Source organism: Equus asinus, chromosome 10, assembly GCF_041296235.1.
Source record: "Equus asinus isolate D_3611 breed Donkey chromosome 10, EquAss-T2T_v2, whole genome shotgun sequence".
NCBI lineage: Eukaryota > Metazoa > Chordata > Mammalia > Perissodactyla > Equidae > Equus > Equus asinus.
The window spans coordinates 46,722,363-46,749,622 of record NC_091799.1 but is presented as its reverse complement, the minus strand read 5'-3'; the positions used below and the strand labels follow the sequence as shown (position 1 = coordinate 46,749,622).

Here is a 27,260-nt window from a genome sequence, read left to right as displayed (position 1 = left end):
TGTTTTGGCCATCTCAAAGTGCCACAAGTCACTATTCTAAGAATAAGTTGGAAATAGGGCATTACTATGATGCCCAAAAGTGATTCCGAAGACCATGAATATGAAGCAGCTTAGATTCATACTGTCTTAGGTAGGATTTCCCAGAAGCAGACCATGAGAGAAGAATTCAAGTGCAAGTAATTTATCAAGGAGGTGCTCCCAGGACAAAGTGGGAGTGGGGAGCAGGAGAAAGAAGCAGCAGCAGCCAAGCAAGGTGCAACTGGGGCAAAATCTCAGCCTTAGCCTGGTCTAGCAGGGGACCTCAGGAGTATAAATGAGTCTGAGCCACCTCAAGGCAAGGGAACTGGTCTTTCACAGCCCTGCGTTAGTCAGTCAACAGCTAAGAGCCTCTCCAGGGGGATGCGAACTGCTAGGCACTTGCAGCTCTCTGGGCCCATGCACAAAGTAATGCCAGTCACTCAAAGACAGTCCTCAGAAGAGTCACAGACACAAGCCACTATAAGCAAAAGGACACAGAAGCTGCATGACAGATGCACAGAACCAGTAAAACGGATCAAGGGGATCTGGTCAGAGCCCAGAGAGTATCTGCTACACACACTTGCTGATAGTAAAGAATAAAGTGATGTGTAACTATATGGATAAATAGATGTTACTGTCAGAGTAAAGGATATTTTTGTAGAATACTTAACATATGTTTTATTCCCAATCCCCCACTGTTGCCCCAAAACTATTATTAAGTCAATGAGAAATCTCAATTCCTTTCTTGATTCTAAGATGCCACTTAGCCTTTAGAGGCCCCATTGTGGTAAAAGTTATTAGGAAACACTGTTTTAACAAAAGTCATTAACAAAATAATTCACCATAACATACTTTCTCAATTGAGCTTTCTGGCATAACTAAAGAAATCTAATTAATTTGGGTATTAAAATACAGCTAGCTGTAGTTACGATGGTCTGTCAGCTAAGGCTTTGTACATACCACAAACAGAACCCAACTCTGGCTTACTGGAGTGAAAGATATCTGAGTCTCTGAGAGCTCAAAGACTTGGGAGGAGAAGAACCAGATAGCAATCAAAGGAGATCTGAAGAGCTAGGAAGCAAAATCCTCAGTCACACTGGTACAGAAGTAGGGTATCCTTGGGCTAGCGCCCCTGCAGTAAACCGCCTCCAACAGTTCCTTCAGTATAGACATCACATTCTCAAGATTCAAAGTTCCAGGGAGAGCTCCTACATGCTGAGCTTAGCAACCTCCCCCAGACCATCCTTTATTATGCTGGGGAAGCAAAGAGGAAGGGCCTTTCTGTTTTCACTTCTGTAGTGGAAGGCTGGCTGCCGATTTATCTACCTAACAATTTACACATAAACGGGGTCAAAATATTTCACAGATAGGAAATCAGAGTGCTATTAGGGACAAAGAAAGAATGCCGGAGAGCTCTTCAGTCATACTATATAATACATTAATCTGGTCAATATAAAGTCAACCCAAGAACTGGCATAACCTAATTTATATTTCATGTTCTTTATAAAAAGTAGTCACTTGAAATAAGGTAATGTCTATAGCAGATTGTATTTTCCAGGATAGCTGGCCACATTAAGAGCTCCCATCCTGCATTCTTTCCTACAATGTGACACTGGACATTCCTCTCATGGCATTTATGTTCACTCCCCTTGAAGTCAGGCAAGTCTATGACTATGGCAAATGTAACTTGTCAGCTAGGTCATGAAAGTCAACACAGCTTTCACTTGGGTCTTTTGGCTTGCTCTTGGAATCCAGCCACCACGCTGTGAGGAGGCTCAGCTGAAGTCTAGCTAACAGTCAGCACCCGCCTCCAGACGTGAGCATACCTTCAAGATGACTTTGGCCCCAGTCATGGTCTCACTACAGCCACATGACAAGACCCCAAGACAGAATCATCTAGCTGAGCCCACTCAACCCCTAGAACTGTTAGAGATAAGATGATTTTTGTTGTTTTAAGCTATTTAGTTTTCAAGTGATTTTCAAATAACAAGTATCTGTAACAATGTGAAACTTATCGACGTCTCCCCACAAATCAACATTCAAATTTTTTTGTCTATCTACTGTGTCTTTGAGGGAAATCACTCTTCACCCATTCTTAGTCCATGTGGTACAGATCAGACGGTCCCAAACCTCTGAGTTCCTGGAGTGGAGACATGATCCAGGAGGCCTGGCCAATTTGGTACCCATTCCTCTTGATTACAGAGGTTATTTCAGAGTTGGGTATGTGACCCAAGCCATGCCAATCAGAGTCTGCCCTGGGGACTTTTGCTGGTACTATCAAGAAAGAGATATTCTCAGGTTCAGGTCCATGGCGTAGTGGTTCGGATCCTGGGTGCAGACCTACACTATTTGTCAGCCACGCTTTGCTGATGATCCACATATAAAGTGGAGAAAGACTGGCACAGATATGAGCTCAGGGCTAATCTCCTCAGGCAAAGAAAAAAAGAGAGAGATATTCTCTTCACCCAGATTGCAAGCTATGAGGGAGATGTAAGTCTAGCACTGACAGTAGCCATTTCTGCCTGAGAGTGAAGCCAACAGAGAAGAAAGCAGTAGTACCAAAGACAAGACCTGATGACGTCAAGATCCTGGGATCCAGCCACAACCGTAGTTACTATCACCCGAAGACTTCCTATTTCATGAGTCAATGAATTCCCCTTTTACCTTAACCTGGTTTATGTTGGACCTCTGCCACATGGTGAGGTTCAAATCATAATCTCAGAAAAATCTAAATAACACGGATAACTTGAAATCTTTTTGGACCTAGAAAGGGGTAATTTAAAAATTCAGTTAGTTTGGCAGGCACACAGATCAATGGAACAGAATTGAGAGCCCAGAAATAAAACCATACATCTACGGACAGCTAATCTTCGACAAAGATACTAAGAACATACAATGGAGAAAGGAAAGTCTCTTCAGTAATGGTGTTGGGAAAATTGAACAGCCACATGCAAAAGAATGAAAGTAGACCATTCTATTACACCACACACAAAAATAAACTCAAAATGGATCAAAGACTTAAAGGTAAGACCTGAAACCATAAAACTTCTAGAAGAAAATACAGCCAGTACATTCTTTGACATTGGTCTTAAAAGGATCTTTTCGAATACCATGTCTACTCAGACAAAGGGAAACAAAAGAAAAAATAAACAAGTGGAACTTCATCAGACTAAAGAGCTTCTGCAAGGCAAGGGAAACCAGGATCCAAACAAAAAGACAACCCACCAACTGGGAGAAAATATTTGCAAATCATATATCCGACAAGGGTTAATCTCCATAATATATCAATTCACACAACTGAACAACAAAAAACAACCCGATCAAAAAATGGGCAGAGGATATGAACAGACATTTCTACAAAGAAGATATACAGATGGCCAGCAGGCACAGGAAAAGATGTTCAACATCACTAATCATCAGGGAAATGCAAATCAAAACTACACTAAGATATCACCTTATATCCATTAGAATGACTATAATCACGAAGACCAAAAATAATAAATGTTGGAGAGGTTATGGGGAAAAGGGAACCCTCATACACTGCCGGTGGGAATGCAAGCTGCTGCAGCCACTATGGAAAACAGTATGGAGATTTCTCAAAACATTAAAAATAGAAATACCATATGACCCAGCTATCCCACTACTGGGTATTTATCCAAAGAACTTGAAATCAACAATTCAAAGAAACTTATGTACCCCCATGTTCATTACTGCATTATTCACAATGGCCAAGATGTGGAAGCAACCCAAGTGCCCATAGCTTGATGATTGGATAAAGATGTGGTATGTGTGTATATATATATATATATATACACACACACACACACACACACACAATGGAATACTACTCAGCCATAAAAAAAGACAAAATCATCCCGTTTGCAACAACAGGGATGGACCTTGAGGGTATTACGTTAAGTGAAATAAGCCAGACAGAGAAAGACAAACACCATATGATTTCACTCATATGTGGAAGATAAACATGGAAGTCAGAGATGGATTTCATTCATATGTGGAAGATAAACATACGGACAAAGAGAACTGTTTACTGGTTACCAGGCGGGAGGGGGTTGAGGAGTGGGCACCAAGGGGTGAAGGGGCACGTTTACATGGTGACTGACAAATAACAATGTACTACTGAAATTTCACAATGTTGTGAACTATCATAACCTCAATAAAAAAATGTATTAAAAAATTCAGTTAGTTTGGGAGATACAAAATTTGTTACTCTCTGCTCTGATGGAAGGGAATCATGAGTCAAGATCATGGTTACTCAAAACTCTCAAGGAACTCTAGCAAACTCAGAGGTCCAGTCTAAAAGCTATAAAAGAGCTCATGCAGAGAAGATAAGTGTTTTACCAAAAGCTGTATATCTGAGGCCTTCAAACCAAGGAAAAAAGCTTCAGGTGACTACACGAGTCTATACAGCTGGAGGAGATATGGCAGGTAATGTAGCAATTTGTAACTGTGTCCGAACCAAAGCAAGTGTACACTACAATATTTACTATCTGCAGGAACAGATTTTTAGCAATTTCCAAACTAAACATAATTAAGAGACATACTTATACCATTGCTCATTACATTAATATGAATAACCAAGAGTTGACTGCTTTCTCAATAGATTTACTTTCCTAATAATGCTTTACCTGGACTAATAAAAAAAGTTCATTTGTGTTCTAGGAGAACAAGCCAGTTAATAGCACATTTTAAACTATCTGATTTATATATTGACCTACCCACATGCTTTTCAATAACATACACAGTTCATAAAGAAAAGTACACCCATACTCAAACATCATCCACTACCATGGCAAGTGAGTCGCCGCCTGTCTGCCAGGCAGGACTGCAAAGTTTCCACCTGCAGGAAGTGTTTTAACATTCTAAGGAACTATTAACATTCAATATCCCTAATCTAGATAAAACCCTAGCAGAAAAATAACAGAACTTTTCCTCCACTTGTAGAGACGATATGGATGAAAATAAATGTAAGAAAACAAAACTAGGCAAGGTCCCAGTCAAGCAGGCTAGGATTTTTGACAGGGCTCCATATCCTGGAATCGTGGAATATTCGTCTATTGTTCTGATTTGTCAGAAATGGGAGTAGGAAAAGGCTAGGATTAGGTAGGCACACAGGTGCCCAAGGTTAATCCCAGATCCCAGATCTGTCAGCATGACTAATTTCATAATCTCTCTGGTTCTGCTCCATAAGGGCTGGCTCAGAAACTGGACAGATTAAGTCTATTAAAAAGGGAATCCATCAATGACTAAAGGGCAGCATGGCTGGGAAAGTCAAGCTCATGCCAGAAGCCCTCAGCATCTCCCCCTCTCCTCCAACTCCCCCCTCTCGGCCACCTTGTTTTTCAGGTCAGAATTCTTGGGGATTAGCTGACCTAGAACTTCACAACTCAGTTTGAATAAGAAAACGTACTGTGCCCTACTTACATTGCTAGTGCAAACTCACAACACTCTTTCTACTAAAATAGCTTATTGAGGCCAGGGACTATATTTTTGTTCTCTCTTCCAAAGTGCCTGATACATAGCTCAATAAATTAATGAACTTTTTACTGTTATATAGATGAAATACAACACCATATTACCCAACAGTAATTTTTCTCACAGTCCAACGGTCTCTAAAATCAGCCAAAAACCAGCAAGAAAGTCTCAGAATATCCAAAATAAAGATCAAAGCCTGTGTACGAGTGATTTCCTCAGAGGAAACTCCCTCAAGCCTTCACAGTCTTCTGTTGTAAACAAACAAAACTGAAGTTCTTCTAGTTTCCTAACTGAAAATGAGCAACAGCAGTTTTAGAATGAGGGCAACAGGCGACTGCACGCTGACAGCTGCAGACAGACAGCCGCCCCACCAGGGAAGAAAACAGGACCAAGAGCTTGGAGCCATGTACTGGAGGGGCTACACAGCCCTTGAGGTCTCAACAGGCCATGAAGGTGCCTGTATATTTCACACACAAATTCATTCATCCAACGTTTTGAAGTGCTTACACTTCATTCAAGGTTAAGTGCTGTGGAACAGAGATTTGTATGGCCACAGTCCTGTCACAGGTGCTTAGTGGAAACAAGACATACACAAATAACCATATGACAAAGTAGAAAGCATTAAGTGCCACATAAGAGATGAAATGTACTTGATGGCTCAGAGGAAGCAAAGGTTATTTCCAGCTTCGTGGTGGCACTGACAACAGAGCTAGGCATTGGTTTGGATTTGGATAAAGTGAGATGTAAAGTACATTCTAGACAGAGGTAAAGGTGGGGAGAGGTCTGAGGTGGGGGAAGCAATGTGTCCATACTGGCTGAAGAGCAGGTAAGGCTAGAGACGTAGGTATTGGAGAGTGAACGCTCATAACTGATGTTAATGATTAATCCAAGTCATTGGAAAAGTTAACCACGAGGCACATAATTTTGCACTAAAGACTATCATCACTTTTCAGATAACTTTTGTAAAAAATATTGTAACTCTGGGGCTGGCCCGGTGGCGCAGCGGTTAAGTGCACACGTTCCGCTTCGGTGGCCCAGGGTTTGCCAGTTTGGATCCCAGGTGTGGATACGGCATCGCTTGGCACGCCATGCTATGGTAGTCGTCCCACATATAAAGTAGAGGAAAATGGACAGGGATGTTAGCTCAGGGCCAGTCTTCCTCAGCAAAAAGAGGAGGATTGGCAGCAGTTAGCTGAGGGCTAATCTTCCCCCTCCAACCAAAAAAATTTTTAACTCTACCTTTTAAAGTTTAAGCACAGTATCAGTCAGGGTTCTCGGCTGCAGCGACAGAAATGGATTCTAGCTAACCTAAGTATAAAAGTAAGTTGCTGAAAGGTTATTAGTTTGCTCACAGAATTGACAGGAAGGCTGGACATCTGAGCTTGAACTGGGCAGTAAGGATCTGGCCAAAATGCTGTCTCTGTCTGTGCTGGACACTGCCACTACTCAAGAATCCTGACTCTACAGGGAATCTAATCTCTTGGTTTTATTATTGTTATTTAGTCTCGATTCTTAAATACATGTGTTTTTTTAATATTATGCAAGATGAAATTGGAAGTACACTTGAAGTGACTGTGCTGCATACTAAAATACAATGTTGTCTCAAGGAAGGATATTTGTGCAATTTTTATATATATATATATTTTTATTAAGATTATGATAGTTTAAAACCTTGTGAGATTTCAGTTGTACATTATTGTTAGTCATGTTGTGGGTACACCACTTCCCCCTTTGTGCCCTCCCCCCACCCACCCCCCCCTTTCCCTGGTAACCACCGATCAGTTCTCCTTGTCTATATGTTAACTTCCACCTATGAGTGGAGTCATATAGAGTTCGTCTTTCTCTGTCTGGCTTATTTCATTTAACATAATACCCTCAAGGTCCATCCATGTTGATGCGAATGGGACGATTTTGTCCTTTTTTATGGCTGAGTAGTATTCCATTGTGTATATATACCATATCTTCTTTATCCAATCATCAGTTTCTGGGCATGTAGGTTGGTTCCACATCTTGGCTATTGTAAATAATGCTGCGATGAACATAGGGGTGCATGGGATTCCTGGAATTGCTGATTTCAGGTTCTTAGGATAGATACCCAGTAGTGGAATGGCTGGGTCATAAGGTATTTCTATTTTTAACTTTTTGAGAAATCTCCATACTGTTTTCCATAGTGGCTGCACCAGTTTGCATTCCCACCAACAGCGGATGAGGCTTCCTTTTTCTCCACAATCTCTCCAACAGTTGTCGCTCTTGGTTTTGGATATTCTTGCCAATCTAACGGGTGTAAGGTGATATCTTAGTGTAGTTTTGATTTGCATTTCCCTGATGATTAGTGATGATGAGCATCTTTTCATGTGTCTATTGGCCATCCTTATATCTTCTTTGGAGAAATGTCTGTTCATGTCCTCTGCCCATTTTTTGATTGGGTTGTTTTTTTGTTGTTGAGCTGTGTGAGTTCTTTATATATTATGGAGATTAACCCTTTGTCAGATAAGTAGCTTGTAAATATTTGTTTCCCAATTAGTGGGCTTTTTTTTTGTTTCAATCCTGTTTTCCCTTGCCTTGAAGAAGCTCCTTAGTCTGAGGAAGTCTCATTTGTTTATTCTTTCTATTGTTTCCCTCATCTGAGGAGTTATGGTGTCCGAAAAGATTCTTTTGAAACTGATGTCAAAGAGTATACTGCCTATATTCTCTTCTAGAAGACTTATTGTTTCAGGCCTAATCTTTAGGTCTTTGATTCATTTTGAGTTTTTTTTTGTGAATGGTGAAAAAGAATGGTCAATTTTCAATCTTTTACATGTGGCTCTCCAGTTTTCCCAGCACCATTTGTTAAAGAGACTTTCTTTTCTCCATTGTAGGCCCTCTGCTCCTTTGTTGAAGATTAGCTGTCCACAGATGTGTGGTTTTATTTCTGGGCTTTCAATTCTGTTCCATTGACCTGTGCACCTGTTTTTGTACCAGTACCATGCTGTTCTGATCACTGTAGCTTTGTAGTATGTTTTGAAATCAGGGATTGTGATGCCTCCGACTTTGTTTTTCGTACTCAGGATTGCTTTAGCAATTCGCGGTCTTTTGTTGCCCCATATGAATTTTAGGATTCTTTGTTCAATTTCTGTAAAGAATGTCATTGGGATTCTGATTGGGATAGTGTTGAATCTCTAGATTGCTTTAGGTAGAACAGACATTTTAACTATGTTTATTCTTCCAATCCATGTGCATGGAATGTCTTTCCATCTCTTTATGTTGTCATCAATTTCTTTCAAGAAAGTCTTGTAGTTTTCATTGTATAAATCTTTCACTTCCTTGGTTAAGTTTATCCCAAGGTATTTTATTCTTTTCATTGCGATTGTGAATGGGATTGAGTTCTTGAGTTCTTTTTCTGTTAGTTCATTGTTAGTGTATAGAAATGCTACTGATTTATGTATGTTGATTTTATACCCTGCTACTTTGCTGTAGCTGTTGATTGTTTCTAATAGTTTTCCTATTGATTCTTTGGGGTTTTCTATATATAAGATCATGTCATCTGCAAACAGCGAGAGTTTTACTTCTTCATTGCCTATTTGGATTCCTTTTATTTCTTTTTCCTGCCGAATTGCTCTGGCCAACACCTCCAGTACTATGTTGAATAGGAGTGGTGAAAGTGGGCACCCTTGTCTTGTTCCTGTCCTCAGAGGGATGGCTTTCAGTTTTTGTCCATTGAGTATGATGTTGGCTGTGGGTTTGTCATACATGGCCTTTATTATGTTGAGGTACTTTCCTTCTATACCCATTTTATTGAGTGTTTTTATCATAAATGGGTGTTGGATCTTGTCGAATGCTTTCTCTGCATCTATTGAGATGATCATGTGGTTTTTGTTTCTCATTTTGTTAATGTAGTGTATCATGTTGATTGACTTGCGGATGTTGAACCATCCCTGTGTCCCTGGTATAAATCCCACTTGATCATGGTGTATAATCTTTTTGATGTATTGCTGTATTCGGTTTGCCAGAATTTTGTTGAGGATTTTTGCATCTACGTTCATCAGTGATATCGGCCTGTAGTTCTCCTTCTTTGTGTTGTCCTTGTCAGGTTTGGGGATCAGAGTGATGTTGGCTTCATAGAATGTGTTAGGGAGTACTCCATCTTCCTCAATTTTCTGGAATAGTTTGAGAAGGATAGGTATTAAATCTTCTTTGAATGTTTGGCAGAATTCTCCAGAGAAGCCATCTGGTCCTGGACTCTTATTTTTGGGGAGGTTTTTGATTACCATTTCTATTTCTTTACTTGTGATTGGCCTATTCAGATTCTCCATTTCTTCCTGATTCAGTTTGGGGAGGTTGTTAAGAGTCCAGGAATTTGTCCATTTCTTCTAGGTTGTTCAATTTGTTGGCATATAGTTTTTCATAGTATTCTCTTATGAGCCCTTGTACATCTTTGGTATCTGTTGTGATTTCTCCTCTCTCATTCCTAATTTTATTTACTTGAGATTTCTCTCTTCTTTTCTTGGTGAGTCTGGCTAAGGGTTTGTCGATTTTGTTAATTTTTTCGAAGAACCAACTCTTTGTTTCATTGACCCTTTCTACTGTCTTTTTTGTTTCAATATCATTTATTTCTGCTCTTATTTTTATTATTTCTCTCCTTCTACTGACTCTGGGCTTTGTTTGTTCTTCTTTTTCTAGTTCTGTTAGGTGTCGTTTGAGGTTGCTTATGTGAGCTTTTTCTTGTTTAGTGAGGTGAGCCTGTATTGCAATGAATTTCCCTCTTAGGACTGCTTTTGTTGCATCCCAAATGATTTGGTATGACGTGTTCTCATTTTCATTTGTCTCCAGATAATATCTGATTTCTTCTTTAATTTCTTCAATAATCCGTTGTTTGTTCAGTAGTGTGTTGTTTAGTTTCCATTTTTGCACCTTTCTCTGCTTTATTCTTGTAGTTGATTTCTAGTTTCATAGCATCATGATCAGAAAAGATGCTTGATATTATTTCAACTCTCTTGTATTTATTGATGCTTGCTTTGTTCCCCAAAATATGGTCTATTCTTGAGAATGTTCCATGCGCACTTGAGAAAAATGTGTAACCTGCTGTTTTTGGATGAAGTGTTCTATGTATATCTATTAAGTCCATCTGGTCTAATTTTTCATTTAATTCTATTATTTCCTTGTTGATTTTCTGTCTGGATGTCCTATCCATTGGTGTTAATGGGGTCTTGAGGTCCCCTACTATTATTGTATTGTTGTTGATGTCTTCTTTTAGTTCTGTTAGGAGTTGCTTTACAAATTTTGATGCTCCTGTGTTGGGTGCATATATATTTATAAGTGTTATGTCTTCTTGGTGGAGAGTCCCTTTTATCATTATATACTGTCCCTCTGTCTTTCTTTATCTGTTTTGCTTTGAAGTCAACTTTGTCTGATATTAGTATAGTGACACCTGCTTTCTTTTGCTCATTATTAGCTTGGAGTATTGTCTTCCATCCCTTCACTCTGAGTCTGTGTTTGTCTTTGGGGCTGAGGTATGTTTCCTGGAGGCAGCATATTGTTGGGTCTTGTTCTTTGATCCATCCTGGCACTCTGTGTCTTTTGATTGGAGAGTTCAATCCATTTACATTTAGAGTGATTATTGAAATGTGGGGGCCTCCGGCTGCCATTTTATCTCTTGTTTTCCGGTTCTCTTGCATTTCCTTTGTTTCTCGTCCCATGATTTTTGGATTACTAATTCAGCTATGTAAATTTCTGTATTGGGTGCGTTATTTGTAATTTGTGTCTTTGTTCTTGTTATTTGTTTAGTGGTTACCAGATGGTTAGTATAAAACATTTCATAGATGAGATACTCCATTTTCTGATAGCCTTTTATTTCCTTAAATTAAAACCTTCTATCCCTTTTCTCTTCCCCTCTAGGTTGTTATTGTCAGATTTTTCCCCTTCTTTCTTGTGTTGTGAGTTTGTGGTTAAAATGACAAGGTTACATTTATTCTGGGTGTTTCCCTTCCTTTTATCTTTAATGTTTTGTTTAACTCTTGCTAACCTGTTCTGATGGAGAGCTGCTACTTTCTGTTATTGTCCTTCTACTTTTCTCCTTTGCTCTTGGTTTTGTAGCCCCTTTCCTTTTTTTGATTTTTCAGGTATGAGTGTTTTCCTGAGCATTTCTTGAAGAGGAGGTTTTGTGGCAATGAACTCCCTTAATTGTTGTTTATCTGGGAAAGTTTTTATTTCTCCATCGTATTTGAAGGATATTTTTGCTGGGTAGTGTATTCCTGGCTGCAGGTTTTTATCCTTCAGAGTTTTGAATATATCATTCCACTCTCTTCTATCCTGTAAAATTTCTGCTGAGAAATCTGCTGATAGCCTTATGGGGGTTCTTTTGTAGGTTATTTTCTTCTGCCTGACTGCCCTTAGTATTTTCTCTTGTCGTTGACTTTTGCTAGCTTCACTACTATATGCCTTGGGGTTGGGCTTCTTGCATTGATAAAGTTTGGAGATCTATTGGCTTCTATCACATGAAGTTCCATCTCTCTCCCCAGGTTTGGGAAGTTCTCAGCCATTATTCCTTTGAACAGGCTTTCTGCCCCCTTCTTCTCTTCTTCCTCTGGTATACCTATAATCCTTACGTTGCATCTCCTAATTCAGTCAGATAATTCTCAGAGAGTTTCTTCATTTCTTTTTAGTCTTAGTTCTCTGTCCTCCTCTGCCTGCAGCATTTCTATATTCCTATCTTCCAAATTGCTAATTCTGTCCTCCATATTATCGGCCCTACTGTTCAGTGCGTCTAGATTTTTCTTAATCTCCTCTATTGTGTTCTTCATTTCCAGTATTTCTGTTTGGTTCTTATTTATAGTATCAAACTCTTTTGTGACATAGCTCCTGAACTCGTTGAGTTGTCTATCTGAATTCTTTTTTAACTCATTGAGCTTTTTAATGATGGCTGTTTTGAAGTCATTGTCATTTAGGTTATATATTTCATTGTCTTTGGGATTGTTTTCTGGGTATTTGTCATTTTCCTTCTGTTCTGGAGATTTAATATATTTTTTCATGTTGCTTGATGGTGTAGATTTGTGCCTCCGCATAGAGATAGAGTTTAGTTACTGCTTGTACTTGTTTCTACTGGTTTGGTGGGGGAACAGCTGTTTATACTGCACTGACCAGGAACCCTATCAGCTGTTGCTAACTGGGCCTGGGCCCCTCCTCGTAGTCACAGTGGTCCTGTGGGGTCCCTCTTCAGCTGTGGGGGCAGTCACAAGGGGGCTTCAGGCTGCTGGTGCCTACTGTTGTAGACCACCTAGCCATGCTCCCTCCTTAGGGTCTGCAGCGGTGTTATGGGCTTTCCCAGCGGCCAGGGGCAGGATCACCTATATTTGCAGCTCTGTCACTGTCAGCGCCCACAAAATCTCACTTGTCCACTATAGGTCACAGCAGAGCTATGGGCATCTTCTGCAGTCTGTGGTTAGCTCACCTAGCTATGCTACTTTTGTCCCAGGGTCTTCCAGCCTTGTGGTTGCTGGGAAGGGGCTCTCTACTAGTGCTGTGCAGAGGCTTTCGCTGAGGCTGCTGTGAGACTGTAGAGTTTCCCCCTGGGCCACGGAGCCGGGGCGCTGGAACTCCACCCAGCCCCAGTCCTCTCCCCCAGGATCTTGGGGAGCCCCTTGCCCTGTCTGGGGGACAGCTGGAGACCGTGAGTTCAGTGGCGGCTGGCCAGCTGCTGCCCTGCCTGGGATTCTCCTCTTTGGGACCCTCCCAGCATTCTGAATGCTGGGCAGAGCCTCTCCACTAGTGGCAAGTAGAGGCTTTCCCTGCTGCCAGAACGGAACCCTGGAGTTCCCCCCTGGGCCATGGAGCCGGCCGCTGGAACTCCACCCAGCCCCAGTCCTCTCCCAGGAGATCTCCGGTAGCCCCGTGCCCTGACCGGGCGCCAGCCACAGTCTGTGAGATCGGCGGCGGCGGCTGGCGGGCTGCTGCCCCGTTTGGGAGTCTCTTCGGGAGCCTCTCGGCGCTGTGGATGCTGGGCGGGGCCTCTCTGCTAATGGCGAGTAGAGGTTTTCCCTGCCGCCTCTGGTGTGGGACCCTGGAGTTTCCCCCTGGGCTTAGGTGTAATCGCGGGGGGCTTAGGTAGGGCTGTGGTCACCTGTTTCCACTGTTGCTCCTCTGGTGTGCGCACCCTCCTGCCCTTGGTGTGTGGCAATGTTCTGGGGGCGTCCGCTGGAAGAAAGCCGCTTGCAGGTACTAGGCTGTTCAGGGGTTGGGATTGGAGAGTTTTCACCTATCTCCACCTCCTCCCAGGGGGAAGTCCGTCCGCCTTCCAATATATAGCAGCACGGGTGTCTCAGGCATCCTGAGATGCTATATGGATATCCTTTGTTAAGCGATGAATGTCCAATTAGTTGTAGATTCCAAGGGGGAGAGACAAAGAAAACTACTCACGCTGCCATCTTGGTGACATCCCCCCAGATATTTGTGCAATTTCTGAGTTGTAAGCTGAAATAACTGTTTTCATGGAACACCATTATAACTTGAAGAACAAATGACAAACTATGGTTATTCAGATTTGAGTATGTGCCAGACATTTTCTTGAAAATGAATGAAATGAGATTGCATTTCAAGGAAAACAACTTAGGGTATTTGTTGCCTATGATAAAATTCAAGCTTTCAGGAGAAAATTAGAATTTTTGAAAATGTGTATCTGTCACTGTGAACTTGACAGTTTCCCAACTTGCAAACCCTTTTCATGAGATCACTGGTGATATTAATGAAATGTGATTTTTTTTTAATATTGTATAATAAATGTGCTAACACTTGGAAGATCTGCATAGCTCAGTGAATCAATATTTTCCAAATGACCACTGTTATAACCACGATGTTACAAAATAAGATATGGGTAAAAAAATTCATTCGAAGTGCAAGATATAAACTAATGTATTTTAATGTAACTGAATATGAAAAGTTCATTGATATGGTTTCAGATTCCACATTGCAACTAACCACTTAAGAAAATACCATTTGCCGAGTCTTGTTATAGTATCAGAAAAGCACATCCAGGGCCAGCCCAGTGGCGTAGTGGTTAAGTTCACATGCTCCTCTTCAATGGCCCAGGTTCACAGGTTTGGATCCCAGGTGTGAACTGACACCACCCATAAGTCATGCTGTGGTGATGACCCACATACAAAAAGTGACCCACATACAAAAAGTGGAGGAAGATTGGCACAGGTGTGAGCTAAGGGCTAATCTTCCTCAAGGAAAGAAAGAGGAGGACTGGCAACAGATCTTAGCTCACGGTTAATCTTCCATAGGAAAAAAAATAGCATATCCAAAATTACCTGAAAAAACTACTAAAATACTCCTCTCTTTTCCAACTACATATTTGTATGATGCTGGACTTTTCTTGGTATACTTTAATCAAGAGTACATCACAATACATAAAGCAACTATTAACAAACCTAAAAGAAGATGTCAAAAATAACACAATAATAGTAGGGGACCTCAACACCCCACTCACATCAATGGACAGATCATCCAGACAGAAAATCAACAAGGAAACAGTGGAGCTAAACAAAAAGCTAAAACAGTTGGACTTAATAGACATATATAGAACACTTCATCCAAAAACAGCAGAATACACATTCTTCTCAAGCGCGCATAGAACATTCTCAAGGATAAACCATACGTTGCGGAACAAGGCAAGCCTCTACAAATTAAAAAAAACTGAAATAATAACAAGCATCTTCTCCGATCATAGTGCTATAAAGCTAGAAATTAATTACAAGAAAAAAGCTGAGAAAGGCACAAAGATGTGGAGACTAAACAATATGCTATTGAACAAGCAATGGATCATTGAAGAAATTAAAGAAGAAATCAAAAAACACCTGGAGACAAATGAAAATGATAACATGCCATACCATCTTAACAAACAAGAAAAATCCCAAATAAGCAATCTTAAACTACACCTAACTGAATTAGAGAAAGAAGAACAAACAAAGCCCAAAGTCAGTAGAAGGAGAGAAATAATAAAAATCAGAGCAGAAATAAATGCTATTGAAACAAAAAAGGCAGTAGGAAGGATAAATGAAACAAAGAGCTGGTTCTTTGAGAAGATAAATAAAATTGACAAACCCCTAGCCAGACTTACAAAGAGAAAAAGAGAGAAAGCTCAAATAAAATCAGAAATGAAAGAGGAGAAATAACAACAGACTCCGCAGAAATACAACGGATTATAAGAGAATACTACGAAAAACTATATGCCAACAAAATGGATAACCTAGAGGAAAATGGATAAATTCTTGGACTCCTACAATCTCCCAAAGCTTAGTCAAGAAGCAGCAGACAATGTGAACAGACCAATCACAAGGAAAGAGATTGAAACAGCAATCAAAAGCATCCCAAGAATAAAACCCCAGGACCAGATGGCTTTCCTGGGGAATTCTACCAAACTTTCAGAGAGGATTTAATACCTATCCTTTTCAAGCTATTCCAAAAAATTAGGGAGGATGGAACACTTCCTAACACATTCTACGAGGCCAACATCACGCTGATACCAAAGCCTGACAAGGACAGCATGAAAAAGGAGAAATACAGGCCTATATCGCTGATGAACACAGATGCAAAAATTCTCAACAAAATTTTGGCAACCTGAATTCAGCAATTCATCAAAAGGATCATACATCATGATCAAGTGGGATTCATACCACGGACACAGGGATGGTTCAACATCCGCAAGTCAATCAATGTTATATACCACATCAACAAACTGAGGAATAAAAACCACATGATCATCTCAATAGATGCAGAGAAAGCATTTGACAAGATCCAACAGCCATTTATGATAAAAACTCTGAACAAAACAGGGATAGAAGGGAACTACCTCAACATAATAAAGGCCATATATGACAAACCCACAGCCAACATCATACTCAACAGGCAAAAACTGAGCGCCGTCTCCCTGAAAACAGGAAAGAGACAAGGATACCCTCTATCACCACTCTTATTTAACGTAGTACTGGAGGTTTTGACCAGAGCAATTAGGCAAGAAAAAGGAATAAAAGGAATCCAGATAGGGTGGAAAGAAGTGAAACCCTCCCTGTTTGCAGACGACATGGTCTTATACATAAAAAACCCCAAAGAAGCCATTGGAAAACGTTTAGAAGTAATCAACAACTACAGCAAAGTTGCAGGGTATAAAATCAATTTACATAAATCAGCAGCTATAACTATAACATATACACATAGTTTATATATGTAGTGTATATATATATGTATGGTATATATATATATACAGTATATATATATATGTTTATATAAACATATAAACATAGTTAAAATGTCCGTTCTACCTAAAGCAATCTACAGATTCAACGCCATCCCAATCAGATTCCCAATGACATTCTTTATAGAATTAGAACAAAGAATCCTAAAATTCGTATGGGGCAACAAAAGACCCCGAATTGCTAAAGCAATCCTGAGAAAAAAGAACAAAGCTGGAGGCATCACAATCCCTGACTTCAAAACATACTACAAAGCTACAGTAATCAGAACAGCATGGTACTGGTACAAAAACAGGTGCACAGATCAATGGAACAGAATTGAAAGCCCAGAAATAAAACCACACATCTATGGACAGCTAATCTTCGACAAAGGAGCTGAGGGCATACAATGGAGAAAAGAAAGTCTTTTCAACAAATGGTGCTGGGAAAACTGGAAAGCCACATGTAAAAGATGAAAATTGACCATTCTTTTTCACCATTCACTAAAATAAACTCAAAATGGATCAAAGACCTAAAGCTGAGACCTGAAACCATAAGGCTTCTAGGAGAAAATGTAGGCAGTACACTCTTTGACATCAGTATTAAAAGGATCTTTTCGAACACCATGTCTTCTGAGACAAGGGAAACAATAGAAAGAATAAACAAATGGGACTTCATCAGACTAAAGAGCTTCTTCAAGGCAAATGAAAACAGGATTTAAACAAAAAAACAACCCACTAACTGGGAAAAAATATTTGCAAGTCATACATCTGACAAAGGGTTAATATTCATAACATATAAAGAACTCACACAACTCAACAACAAAAAATCAAACAACTCAATCAAAAAATGGGCAGGAGACATGAATAGACATTTCTCCAAAGAAGATATACGGATGGCCAATGGGCACATGAAAAGATGTTCATCATCGCTGATCATCAGGGAAATGCAAATCAAAACTACAGTAAGATATCACCTTACACCCGTTAGATTGGCAAAAATATCCAAAACAAATAGTAACAAATGTTGGAGAGGTTGTGGAGAAAAAGGAACCCTCATCCACTGTTGGTGGGAATGCAAACTGGTGCAGCCACTATGGAAAACAGTATGGAGATGCCTCAAAAATTAAAAATAGAACTACCACACAATCCAGCTATCCCACTACTGGGTATCTATCCAAAGAGCTTGTAGTCAGCAATTCCAAAAGTCCCATGTACCCCAGTGTTCACTGCAGCATTATTTACAATAGCCAATACGTGGAAGCAACCTAAGTGCCCACCAACAGGTGACTGGATAAAGAAGATGTGGTGTATATATACAATGGAATACTACTCAACCGTAAAAACGAACAAAATCATCCCATTTGCAACAACATGGATAGACCTTGAGAGAATTATGTTAAGTGAAATAAGCCAGATAGAGAAGGACAATCTCTGTATGACTCCACTCATATGAGGAATTTAAAAATGCAGACAAAGAGAACAGATTAGTGGCTACCATGGGAAAGGTGGGGTGGGGTGTGGGCACAAAGGATGAAGGGGTGCACCTACAACACGACTGACAAACAAGAATGTACAACTGAAATTTCACAAGATTGTAACCTATCATTAACTCAATAAAAAATTATTTTTAAAAAAAAGAGTACATCACAATAAATTGAATACAGAAGCAAGTATGGGAATCCACCTGCCTTGTATTAAGTTAGACATTAAAGAGATTTGCAAAAAAACATAAAATAATGTCACTCTGAACATTCCCGATGTCCAGATCTTGGTTTCAAATACTATTCTCTAATAAAAAGGACCAGCGCTCCTTGGAGAAATGGCTGATTCTAGGACTGGGGCAGGAAACATACAAGATAGGCCTGCAGAATCTTGCAGTGCCAGAAATAAGGGAGTACTTCAAACAAACAAATGAGACAATGGGAGTATGTGAAAGTGACATAGGACCCAACAGAAGAAAGTGCTCTCAAAGGCCAAAGATAGAAGATTTTGGTTAAGAAGATAAAAAAATAGTATTGGATTATAACCCAAAGTATAAAATAAATATTCATAGGTTCATACTGATATAAATGATTAAATAAATGGAAAAGGAGACAAATCTCCTGTGCACAAGAATTCCAAAAAATTTAGGTACATACTCTGTCCTCAAGGAAATGGAGCATAACTCCCCACTCCTAAAGTGTGGGCTGTGAAGAATGACTTCCTTCCAGAGTGCAATATGGAAAGGGTGGGGAAAAGAGTAACTTTACACTGGAGAAATCTGACAAACTCTATCTCAGCCAGGTGACCAAGGGCAACAGCAACGGTGATGAATCATGTTGACAGTATGCATCACATGTTGATGTGATGAGAATGGCACTTTACCTCTGTGGTCTTCCCCCTCCAAAACCCATAACCCAGTCCAACCATGAGAAAAACATCACACAAATCCCAATTGAGGGACTTCTGCAAAATATCTCACCAGTGCTCCTCAAAACCATCAAAGTCACCGGAAACAAGGAAAGTAGGAGAAACTCACAGTCAAGAGGATCCTAAAGAGATAAGATGACTAACATAATGTGCTATCTTCAATGAGGTCTTCGAAAAGAAAAAGAACAAGAGGTAAAAACTAAGGAAACCTGAATCAAGAATGGACCTTAGTTAATACAAATGTATCAATAATGTTTCACTAGTTATAACTAATGTGTCACACTAATGTAAGATGTTAATCATGGGGAAACTGGGTGTGGGTATATGGGAACTCTCTGTACTATCTTCACAAAGTGTTCTAAAAAGTAGTTTATTATTTTTCTTAAATGTTATTCTTTTCACTATTTATTTTGGAACATATTTATGTTAACAAAAAATGGATTTATTATTTCTGATGAATGAATAAAGTTTTTTCCTCAATTTTAGTTTCTAACATGTTAAATACTGAAAGCTATGACTCACAAAAAAAGCTGTTTGGAGTCATCAATAATTTTTAAATGTGCAATAAATGTGCAAAGGAATCCTGAGATCAAAAAGTTTGAAAACCACTTAAGTAGATAAGTTTCACATATATGGAAAATGCATTTTTGGAGCATCTCAGTCTTCCAAAATATAAGATAAATGAGACTTTAGTGTAAAGACAGCCTTCAATTTATACATATATTGTGCTACTCAAGTTTGCAAAATAAATTGCCTAGCATTTTCTCAGCAATAATTTTTTCAGCAAAAAAAAGTGATCTTCCAGGATCACTCACAAAGTATGCCTTTAACCTGTTACTAGGGTAGCAAATTGTCAAAGCACCAGTGCAGTGTAAGTAACCGCACCACACTTACTACTATAGTTGGGTGGTAGAGGGTTGGCTGGGTGGCATGAAAGGGCTGGATGCCTATTAAGAGCCAGGATCTGCAGGTTCTTTACATACTTTCTCTCTTATGGATGACTGTCAAGCACTGACTGTCCTCCCCATGTCTAGGACCAACATCACCCAACTAGTACTGGAAGCGAAGGTGAGGAGATATGAACCTAGGTCCAACTATGAATCCTCACTTTGCAGTAACGGGACAGCCCCCAGTAAGCCACGGGCCAGGAGGCTGATGACAGGATACTTAGAGCAGAGAGAGTATGTAGTAAAGAGTGTGAGCAAAGACTAGGAAGACTGGAAGGAGACTGGGAGGAGTTTAGGGCATGAAGCTGAAAAGCAGGTTCAGGGTCAAGGACTGGAGGTGAGAGTGAAAAGGCAGGTGTGTAAAATAACAGCTAAGGGAGTGACAATTGGAGCAAAGGTTCTGGAAGAGGTGGCAGGAAGGGGTTTTTCTTCTCCTCTCTTACTCAAACCCACCCTTGCTGCCAATGCCACATGCCGCCACCACAGACCACACTGCCAAGCCTTCATCACTGCCGAGAGAGCCCGGTTTGGAAGGTCAGGAGATGCCTTCTCCTCCCACTGCCCCCTGCCATGGCTCCTCCCCAACCCTGCCTTACATGAGGCTGGTGCCCAACAAGAATCAGGGATCAGAGCTCTGGGGAGAAGGGAAGGGTGACAGAATACATTCCTGGCAGCAGGGTCACTTGTTGAAGGGGGAAAATCTTGGCCCACCCAACCCTGTTAGGGAAGTGGTCTGTCAGGGTGGCGGCCCACCAGCAGAGTGCTGTCTGAAAGATGGGCATGCCCAAGACAGTCACTTAATGACAGAGTCTGAAGACATTTAAACTTCAAAATAATTTACGACAAATTTCACTGCTTTATCCTGTTTAGAATTTTACATTTACACTGTAACTGACCTAGAAATTTCCCTTTCTCGGGTACTACATTTTCTAAAAGTTAAAATGAATTTTAAAAATTAAATTAAATTGGGGCTGGCCCCGTGGCCAAGGGGTTAAGTTTGCGCGCTCCGCTGCAGGCGGCCCAGTGTTTCGTTGGTTCGAATCCTGGGCGCAGACATGGCACTGCTCATCAAACCACATGCCACAACTAGAAGGACCCACAACGAAGAATATACAACTATGTACCGGGGGGCTTTGGGGAGAAAAAGGAAAAAAAATTAAATTAAAATTTTAAAAAAACATTAAATAAGAAAATGAAGAGCCAGCTGGCTGATTATCTACATAAAAGAACATGTGTAGCCAGTTACCACTCTAAAGATCATACAAACTTCACAAAGACATCCAAAAATCCACAGAAACCAACTATCGATGGCTTCTTTTAGCTGCTTATAAATCTGAGACTATATCTATTTTAACATCTGTTTAAGAAGTCTAAATATATTTTCCCTCTATTATTTAGAAAATGCTGCCTGCCACCCATCCCAGTTGCCCCCCTCTCACAGCCTTTTCAGTAATTTTTAAAAACAGCTTCCATTGCCTTTTACCCAACAGATCAAGAAACATATTTCTTAATTAAAAAAACTAAACTTTTATGAAGAAGAAAGCTATGCCAAAACATTGGAATGCTATTACTGATGGTGCCTTTCCAGCAGAGAAGATGAAAAATGGATTTGATTTCTTATACCTAGTTTACCTTCAAAGCAGTCTATTTCTTTAGTTCTGAATCATTCATCAAATCAAGTGTTCAGCAAGTGACTAATACTTTACCTGTTGAGTTGCTTTTGATGTTCTACTCAAAATAAAGAATACAATGTATGTTACCAAGCGTGTTTAGATTTTTGTATTATCTGTGGGTTTCTCTCACAACTGAACCTCAAAACAATGGGTTTTCTTCTCCCTGTCCTTCCTCAAATCCTCTCTGCAGGAGAGACGAAAACAGAAGTACTAAAACATTGAACGTCTTGCATTTTTAGAGGAAGACAACCGAGCAGACTTTTATAGTTGACTAATTAAGAGGTACTGAAAAATCAATCACACCAAGTCAACAATATCACATACAGAAGAAAAGGGGGAGCAATTCACCCTAATCATTTTAAACTTAAGACGTTGGAAATAAAGCATTTGTAAACTTATCATGTACACAAAGTAACAGACTACCAAGTAAAATTTCCAAAGAGCTGACCCACCACCCAATCATACTTTAAAGTTTATAACAAAACACTGTATTTGTTAATTTCCATTTATAAAAGAAAAAAATTTCACTTCCAATAAGATTCCTTTCAACAAGAAACTCCTTCAGAGTACAAAGGCACATTTGGAAAATTAACTGGTTACAATTACAATGAATACAAACGTCTTTCAACTGTATCAAATTTCATTAAATCTAAGATGCCAATGACTATGAAATACAACATTATTTTATGTAACATTAGGAAAGGAAAAAAAACTGCCAATTAAGCTATGGCATAATGCTTGCTTATGGCATCGTTTCAAGATTAAAATATGAACAAAATGTGGTTTAGAATCAAGGAAGTACTGGAACCTTAAACACTATCACCCAAATATATAGGAGATCAGAAGGAAAATTACCTACAGAGAAAATAATCTTGGATACTACGACAGTAATCTATTTACACCTAGTATATTACAATAAAGTCACACTCCAACACATATTCCTAATGTTTGAGCTGTCGGAAATATAAATCAAAGCTTTTAGCAATTATATGTATAATTAATCAAATGAAAGTCACTCCCCAAAATTGAATCTTGAGATTAAAGCCACTATTCAGTGATGAAAACAACCGTAAAGAGCAATAGTTCCCTCAGAAACAGCTGGTCTTTGAGCATATGAGCAGTTCACTTCACATTTAGACAAAAGCTACAGTGTAGTGTTACATTCCACTCCACCTGCTACACTGACAAAAACTGGCTCCACTAGACGGCATCCATATTTGAGAAGTGTCAGGTACAGCAAAAGAGCGTATGATTTACATCCTTAAAACTGACAGAGGGGAAAAGTGTTTGTTTACAACAAATTTACATTTTAAAAAAAGTTGAAACCTAATATGGAATCAATACCTTGGGTTTTTCTTTTCTCTTTCCAAGGAAAACTGAGGCAGATTCAAGATTCTGTGCCAGCTCTACAGCAAGCTATATCATATCTCACCGTACGGAGGATATTTTTAAGTCTTATCCACACCAAAAACTCCAATTCACGTCAACTGGTGATAATCTTGTGCCAAAGTCTCTTTTGAGAGCATGGACCTCTAAATTCAGGAAAACACCCCACTACAAGATGCTTTTCTTCCCAATTTTATCACTTTCAGAATTCTGCTCGAGACACCTCAATTAACCAGAAAACAGCTTGCGAGTATACCCAGCTAACTATACAATGTAGTGACACAATTTTTAGGAGAAAGAAAGCAAGCGAAAACAAGTTGAGTTCAGGACTCTTTAAAAAGTCCTGGCTCATTTATTCAGCAAAACCCAAGGGCCCCGAACAGGTCAGTCACCAAGCCAGCGGCGGTGGCCGGGCCGGTCTTCCCAGGGTCGCCGGGATCTCCACAGGGGCTTAAAGCAACAGCGGGAGGCCTTCCCTCGGTTCAGGGGCTTTTCTCCAAACTTCCCCCGCCTCTGCTCTCCTGCCTACTGCCCACCGCCCTCCCCACGAAATCGCGAGGCCTTGGCAACGAAAAGCAAGCCGTCCAGCAGCGAAGGGAACCCCGCCCACCCTCTTTAAAGAGCCACGGCACCGCCCCCGCGTCACCCAGCACCGAGGCACGGCCTTCTCTTCGCCTCTCAGGAGAGGGCCCCCCGCGATGCAGCGCCTTCTGCTCACTACAACTGAACAGCATGTGGACACATTTTGAGAAACTGTTTCAGCTCTTGAAGGTGAAGGGTTTCTTCTATTCTAATTACTCAGAACCGGAGCATACTACTTGGTAATCAAGACTTCACTGTGCATTTAACACAAAATTTTCCTCCCAATAGGATATTCACAACTGGTCCCCTATAGGGAAACCAGCTTCCACGTACCCCGACTACGCCGGAACGCGGACCCGACGGCGCAGCAAGCCCCCCGCCCTCCGGCCCGCGGCACTCCCGGCTTCGGTACCAACCCGCCCGGCCCCCAAAGGGCGCCGCGTCTCACCTCCGCCCCCCACGCCCCTCGGCCTGCAACCAACGCCACCACCACTCGTCCCCGGACGACAAGCCGGGCATTCCACAGCACTGCTCCGCCCCTCCGGGGCACCGCCGCCTGCGACCCCGGCCGCCTCGGCCTTGCTCTAGCGACACAAACCTCGTCGCTCAAGGAGACCGAGGCCGGGCGCATGGGAGCCACCCGACCCCATCCCGTAGCGGGATAGGGCCTGTCTTCACCCCGCCAGGCGCTGGGCCGGGAGGCCTTTCCTGCCCCATCCCGGGAAACAGCGCCGTCCGCCCGCGATCCGGGGGTGCCAGAGCCCCCGCCCCAGCCGGCAGGAGACAGCCTGGCGTCGGGACACGGGGGACGCCTGCGCAGAAGAACGCGCCCGGCCCCTCCGCCACGCAGGGTAACAATACCCCTCAGAAAGACCGGCTGGGGGACGCCGCGCGCGCCCCGACGCGTCCCGCAGCGCAACCGTCCGCACGTGAGCGCGCGCGCCACCGCCGCTCCCGCTGACAGGGTCGCCTCACCTGCGCCGGGCTCCGCCCCCCTTGTCGCTGGAGGAGGTGGTGACCCTTCTCCGACCCGACCCGACAGTGTCGGAGGCGGGAACGTCCAGGCCGGCGTCTCCGTGATGGGATTTCCTCCCGCTTCCGCCCAGCCCCGCCCACCCCGCCTCTCGGCCCCCAGCTCCTTCAGGCCGCCCGCCGCCGCGCTCTGAGAACACCGCGGCGGCGGCAGACAGCAAACGGAAGTGACGCGATGCGAGCTCGCCGGCTCCTCCACCCCTCCGCCCCGCCGGCCGAGGTGCAACCAATCAGCAGGGGCGGGGGCGGGGCCGAGCAGAAATGCAGCCAGCCGGCGCGCGGGGTGCGGAGGCATTTACTCGGCCGCCGGCTCGGTGACCAATCCACGGTCCCAGGAGCCTCTCCGTGTTTACTACCGACCGAATCCGTGAGCGCTGTGGCCAATCACCGTTTGCCGTGCAACAATGTAGACTGTTGTCAAACGCCTTTTAAGGCGGGATGTGGCGGGGCAGGTTGGACTGCAGAGGAGCCCTGTGTGCCGCTGTCCGTCGGCGACCGTCGCGGCTGAGGGCAGCCGTTTTTCCGCCTCGCTGCGCCAGTCGGAGTCACGCCGGCCTGCGGGCTGCGCGAGCGGTCGATGGGCCCCAGAGTGGCGCGTCCCCCGGGCACTGGGCCCGGAGGTTTTCTCCGCGCTCGGCTGCGGGGACTCCCGGCGCCCTGGCCCAAGCGAGTTCTCTTCGGGAACCCGCACACGCACCCGGGTCGAGATTCAGTTCCCACCTCGTAGACTTTGGAAAAAAGAAAATGAAATTCCAAGACGTTCTTGGGTTGAATTAAGCCAAAATCCAGGCTGAAAAAGCTGAACCAGCAGTGCCGGCCGTCTGACGGCTGTGTCCGCTCTGCCCCTCTTCCGGTCCCGGCGCCGGCGCCTGCGGAGTGTGCCGGCTCCCGACCGGCCCGGGGCTCCGCGTTCGGCGCCGCGGGTCCAACAGGCCTGCAGGCTCCGGGACCAAGCCTCCAAAACAACGCTGGAAACCCTGTGGGCCGCCGTCGAAAAGGGCAGGCTCCGGGCCCCGAGCCGGGGAAGAGCCGTCCGCCCGGTGCAGAGGGGAGAGGAAGAGCCGCGAGGGGCCCGGCGGGGCTCCGGGACCGGCAGGCCCAGCGAATGGGAGCTATTTTGAAAATGGGGCACTTCACTTTTTCAGAAACTAACACCCAAATATCAGTCCAGTTGATCGAGCCCTTCGGACGCTGGAGGCTGGGAATGTTGCCCTTGGGTTTATTTCTTAAAGGCCTCAGAAAGGTCTGATAGTAGATTCTGTTCAAGATTGCCTGACATTTCATAGCCCTTGAACATGTGTTCCTGCCAGATTGAGGCGGTAAAATAAATAAAATATGGAATGCTGACAGTAAGCCAGGCAATGTGAGAGGTCCTTTCACATATATGACTCTTACAAACATACTGTGAGCTACATATTATCTCAAATTTACAGTCTGGTAAACATTAAAAAGATTTGTATGTTCAGTATTTAGGAGAGTGTGAAAAGGGTCCATCCTATATTGTTGATGCGAGTACCATTGACGCTATCTTTGAAGATAACTTGTTAGTATCTAGCAAAATTTAAAATACGCATTCACTCCCTTCTAGCTGGCAGTTCCTTTCTAGAAATGTATGTATTCTACTGAAATACACAAATGTGAAAAAATATATGAGGCTGTTGATCACAGCTTTGTTTGTGGAAGCAGAAAAGAATCTGTCCATCTACAGAGGATTACAAAACACTGATATACACATATTATGGCTCCTTCATCACTAATGGTCCTGTATACATACAAGACCAAAACAATAAAAGCCTGTGTAGAGGTACACATAAAAGTTTGCAAATGTAGGGCTAAGCATGGAAGGATACTATCAACCTTAACAAAAGTTATTTCAGTGAAGGGGAGTTGGGGGCGGGGGTAAGGAAATGTTTTAAGAGGGCCTCCTTATTTCTCAGTCTTTGTATACTTCTGTATTAATTTTTATAGCAAGATTTATTGGTTTAGTAGTAGTTATGAAAAACAGTAATTTTAGGATGTTTGGGTCTTCAAGTCATTGGCAAAATTCTTCCTAAATCAAGCTATAAATTTCCCATTAAAAGTACCAGTAAGATACTTTTTGAAACTATGACACATTGATTCTAAGATTCTTAAGGAAAGATAATATTGCAAGAATAGCCAGGAAAACTCTGGAAAAAGTTAACAAGGCAGCCATAGCCCTAACAATTAAAAATCTATTTCATAATGCTTTATTATAAAAAAAAATGGGAGAGAGGATTCTGGGAAGATGGCAGAGTAGGAGGCACCAAGAATCTGTCTGTGCACCCACACAACAATTGCACTGGCAGAATCTGTCTGACGTAACTGTTTTGGAACTTGGGAGTCTATTGAAGGCTTGCAGCCTCTAGTGGGGGATGGTAAATTGCAGTTAATTTTGGTCAATTTAGCACAGTAGAAGCTACCTATCCTGCAATGCTTGGCCACTTGGCAGGCAGCTGTGCACAGGTTCCTGGAGCATCTTGCACTAGCTTATGG

At 42.1% G+C, this 27,260-nt stretch overlaps 1 protein-coding gene across 3 annotated transcripts in view; it reads right to left on the bottom strand.

Moving 5' to 3' along the window:
- Nucleotides 1-24,914, bottom strand: part of ZBTB5 (zinc finger and BTB domain containing 5) — a 37,652-nt gene extending 12,738 nt beyond the window's left edge. The window contains exon 1 of one of the 3 annotated variants that reach the window (XM_014861151.3): nucleotides 24,690-24,914. Coding sequence is in view for 1 of the 3 variants with exons in the window: in XM_014861149.3 (XP_014716635.1) it covers nucleotides 24,163-24,233 (71 nt within the window). In the remaining 2 variants the exon portion in view is untranslated. The other 2 variants (XM_014861149.3, XM_014861152.3) reach the window with 2 other exon arrangements.
- Nucleotides 24,915-27,260: the final 2,346 nt, after the last annotated feature.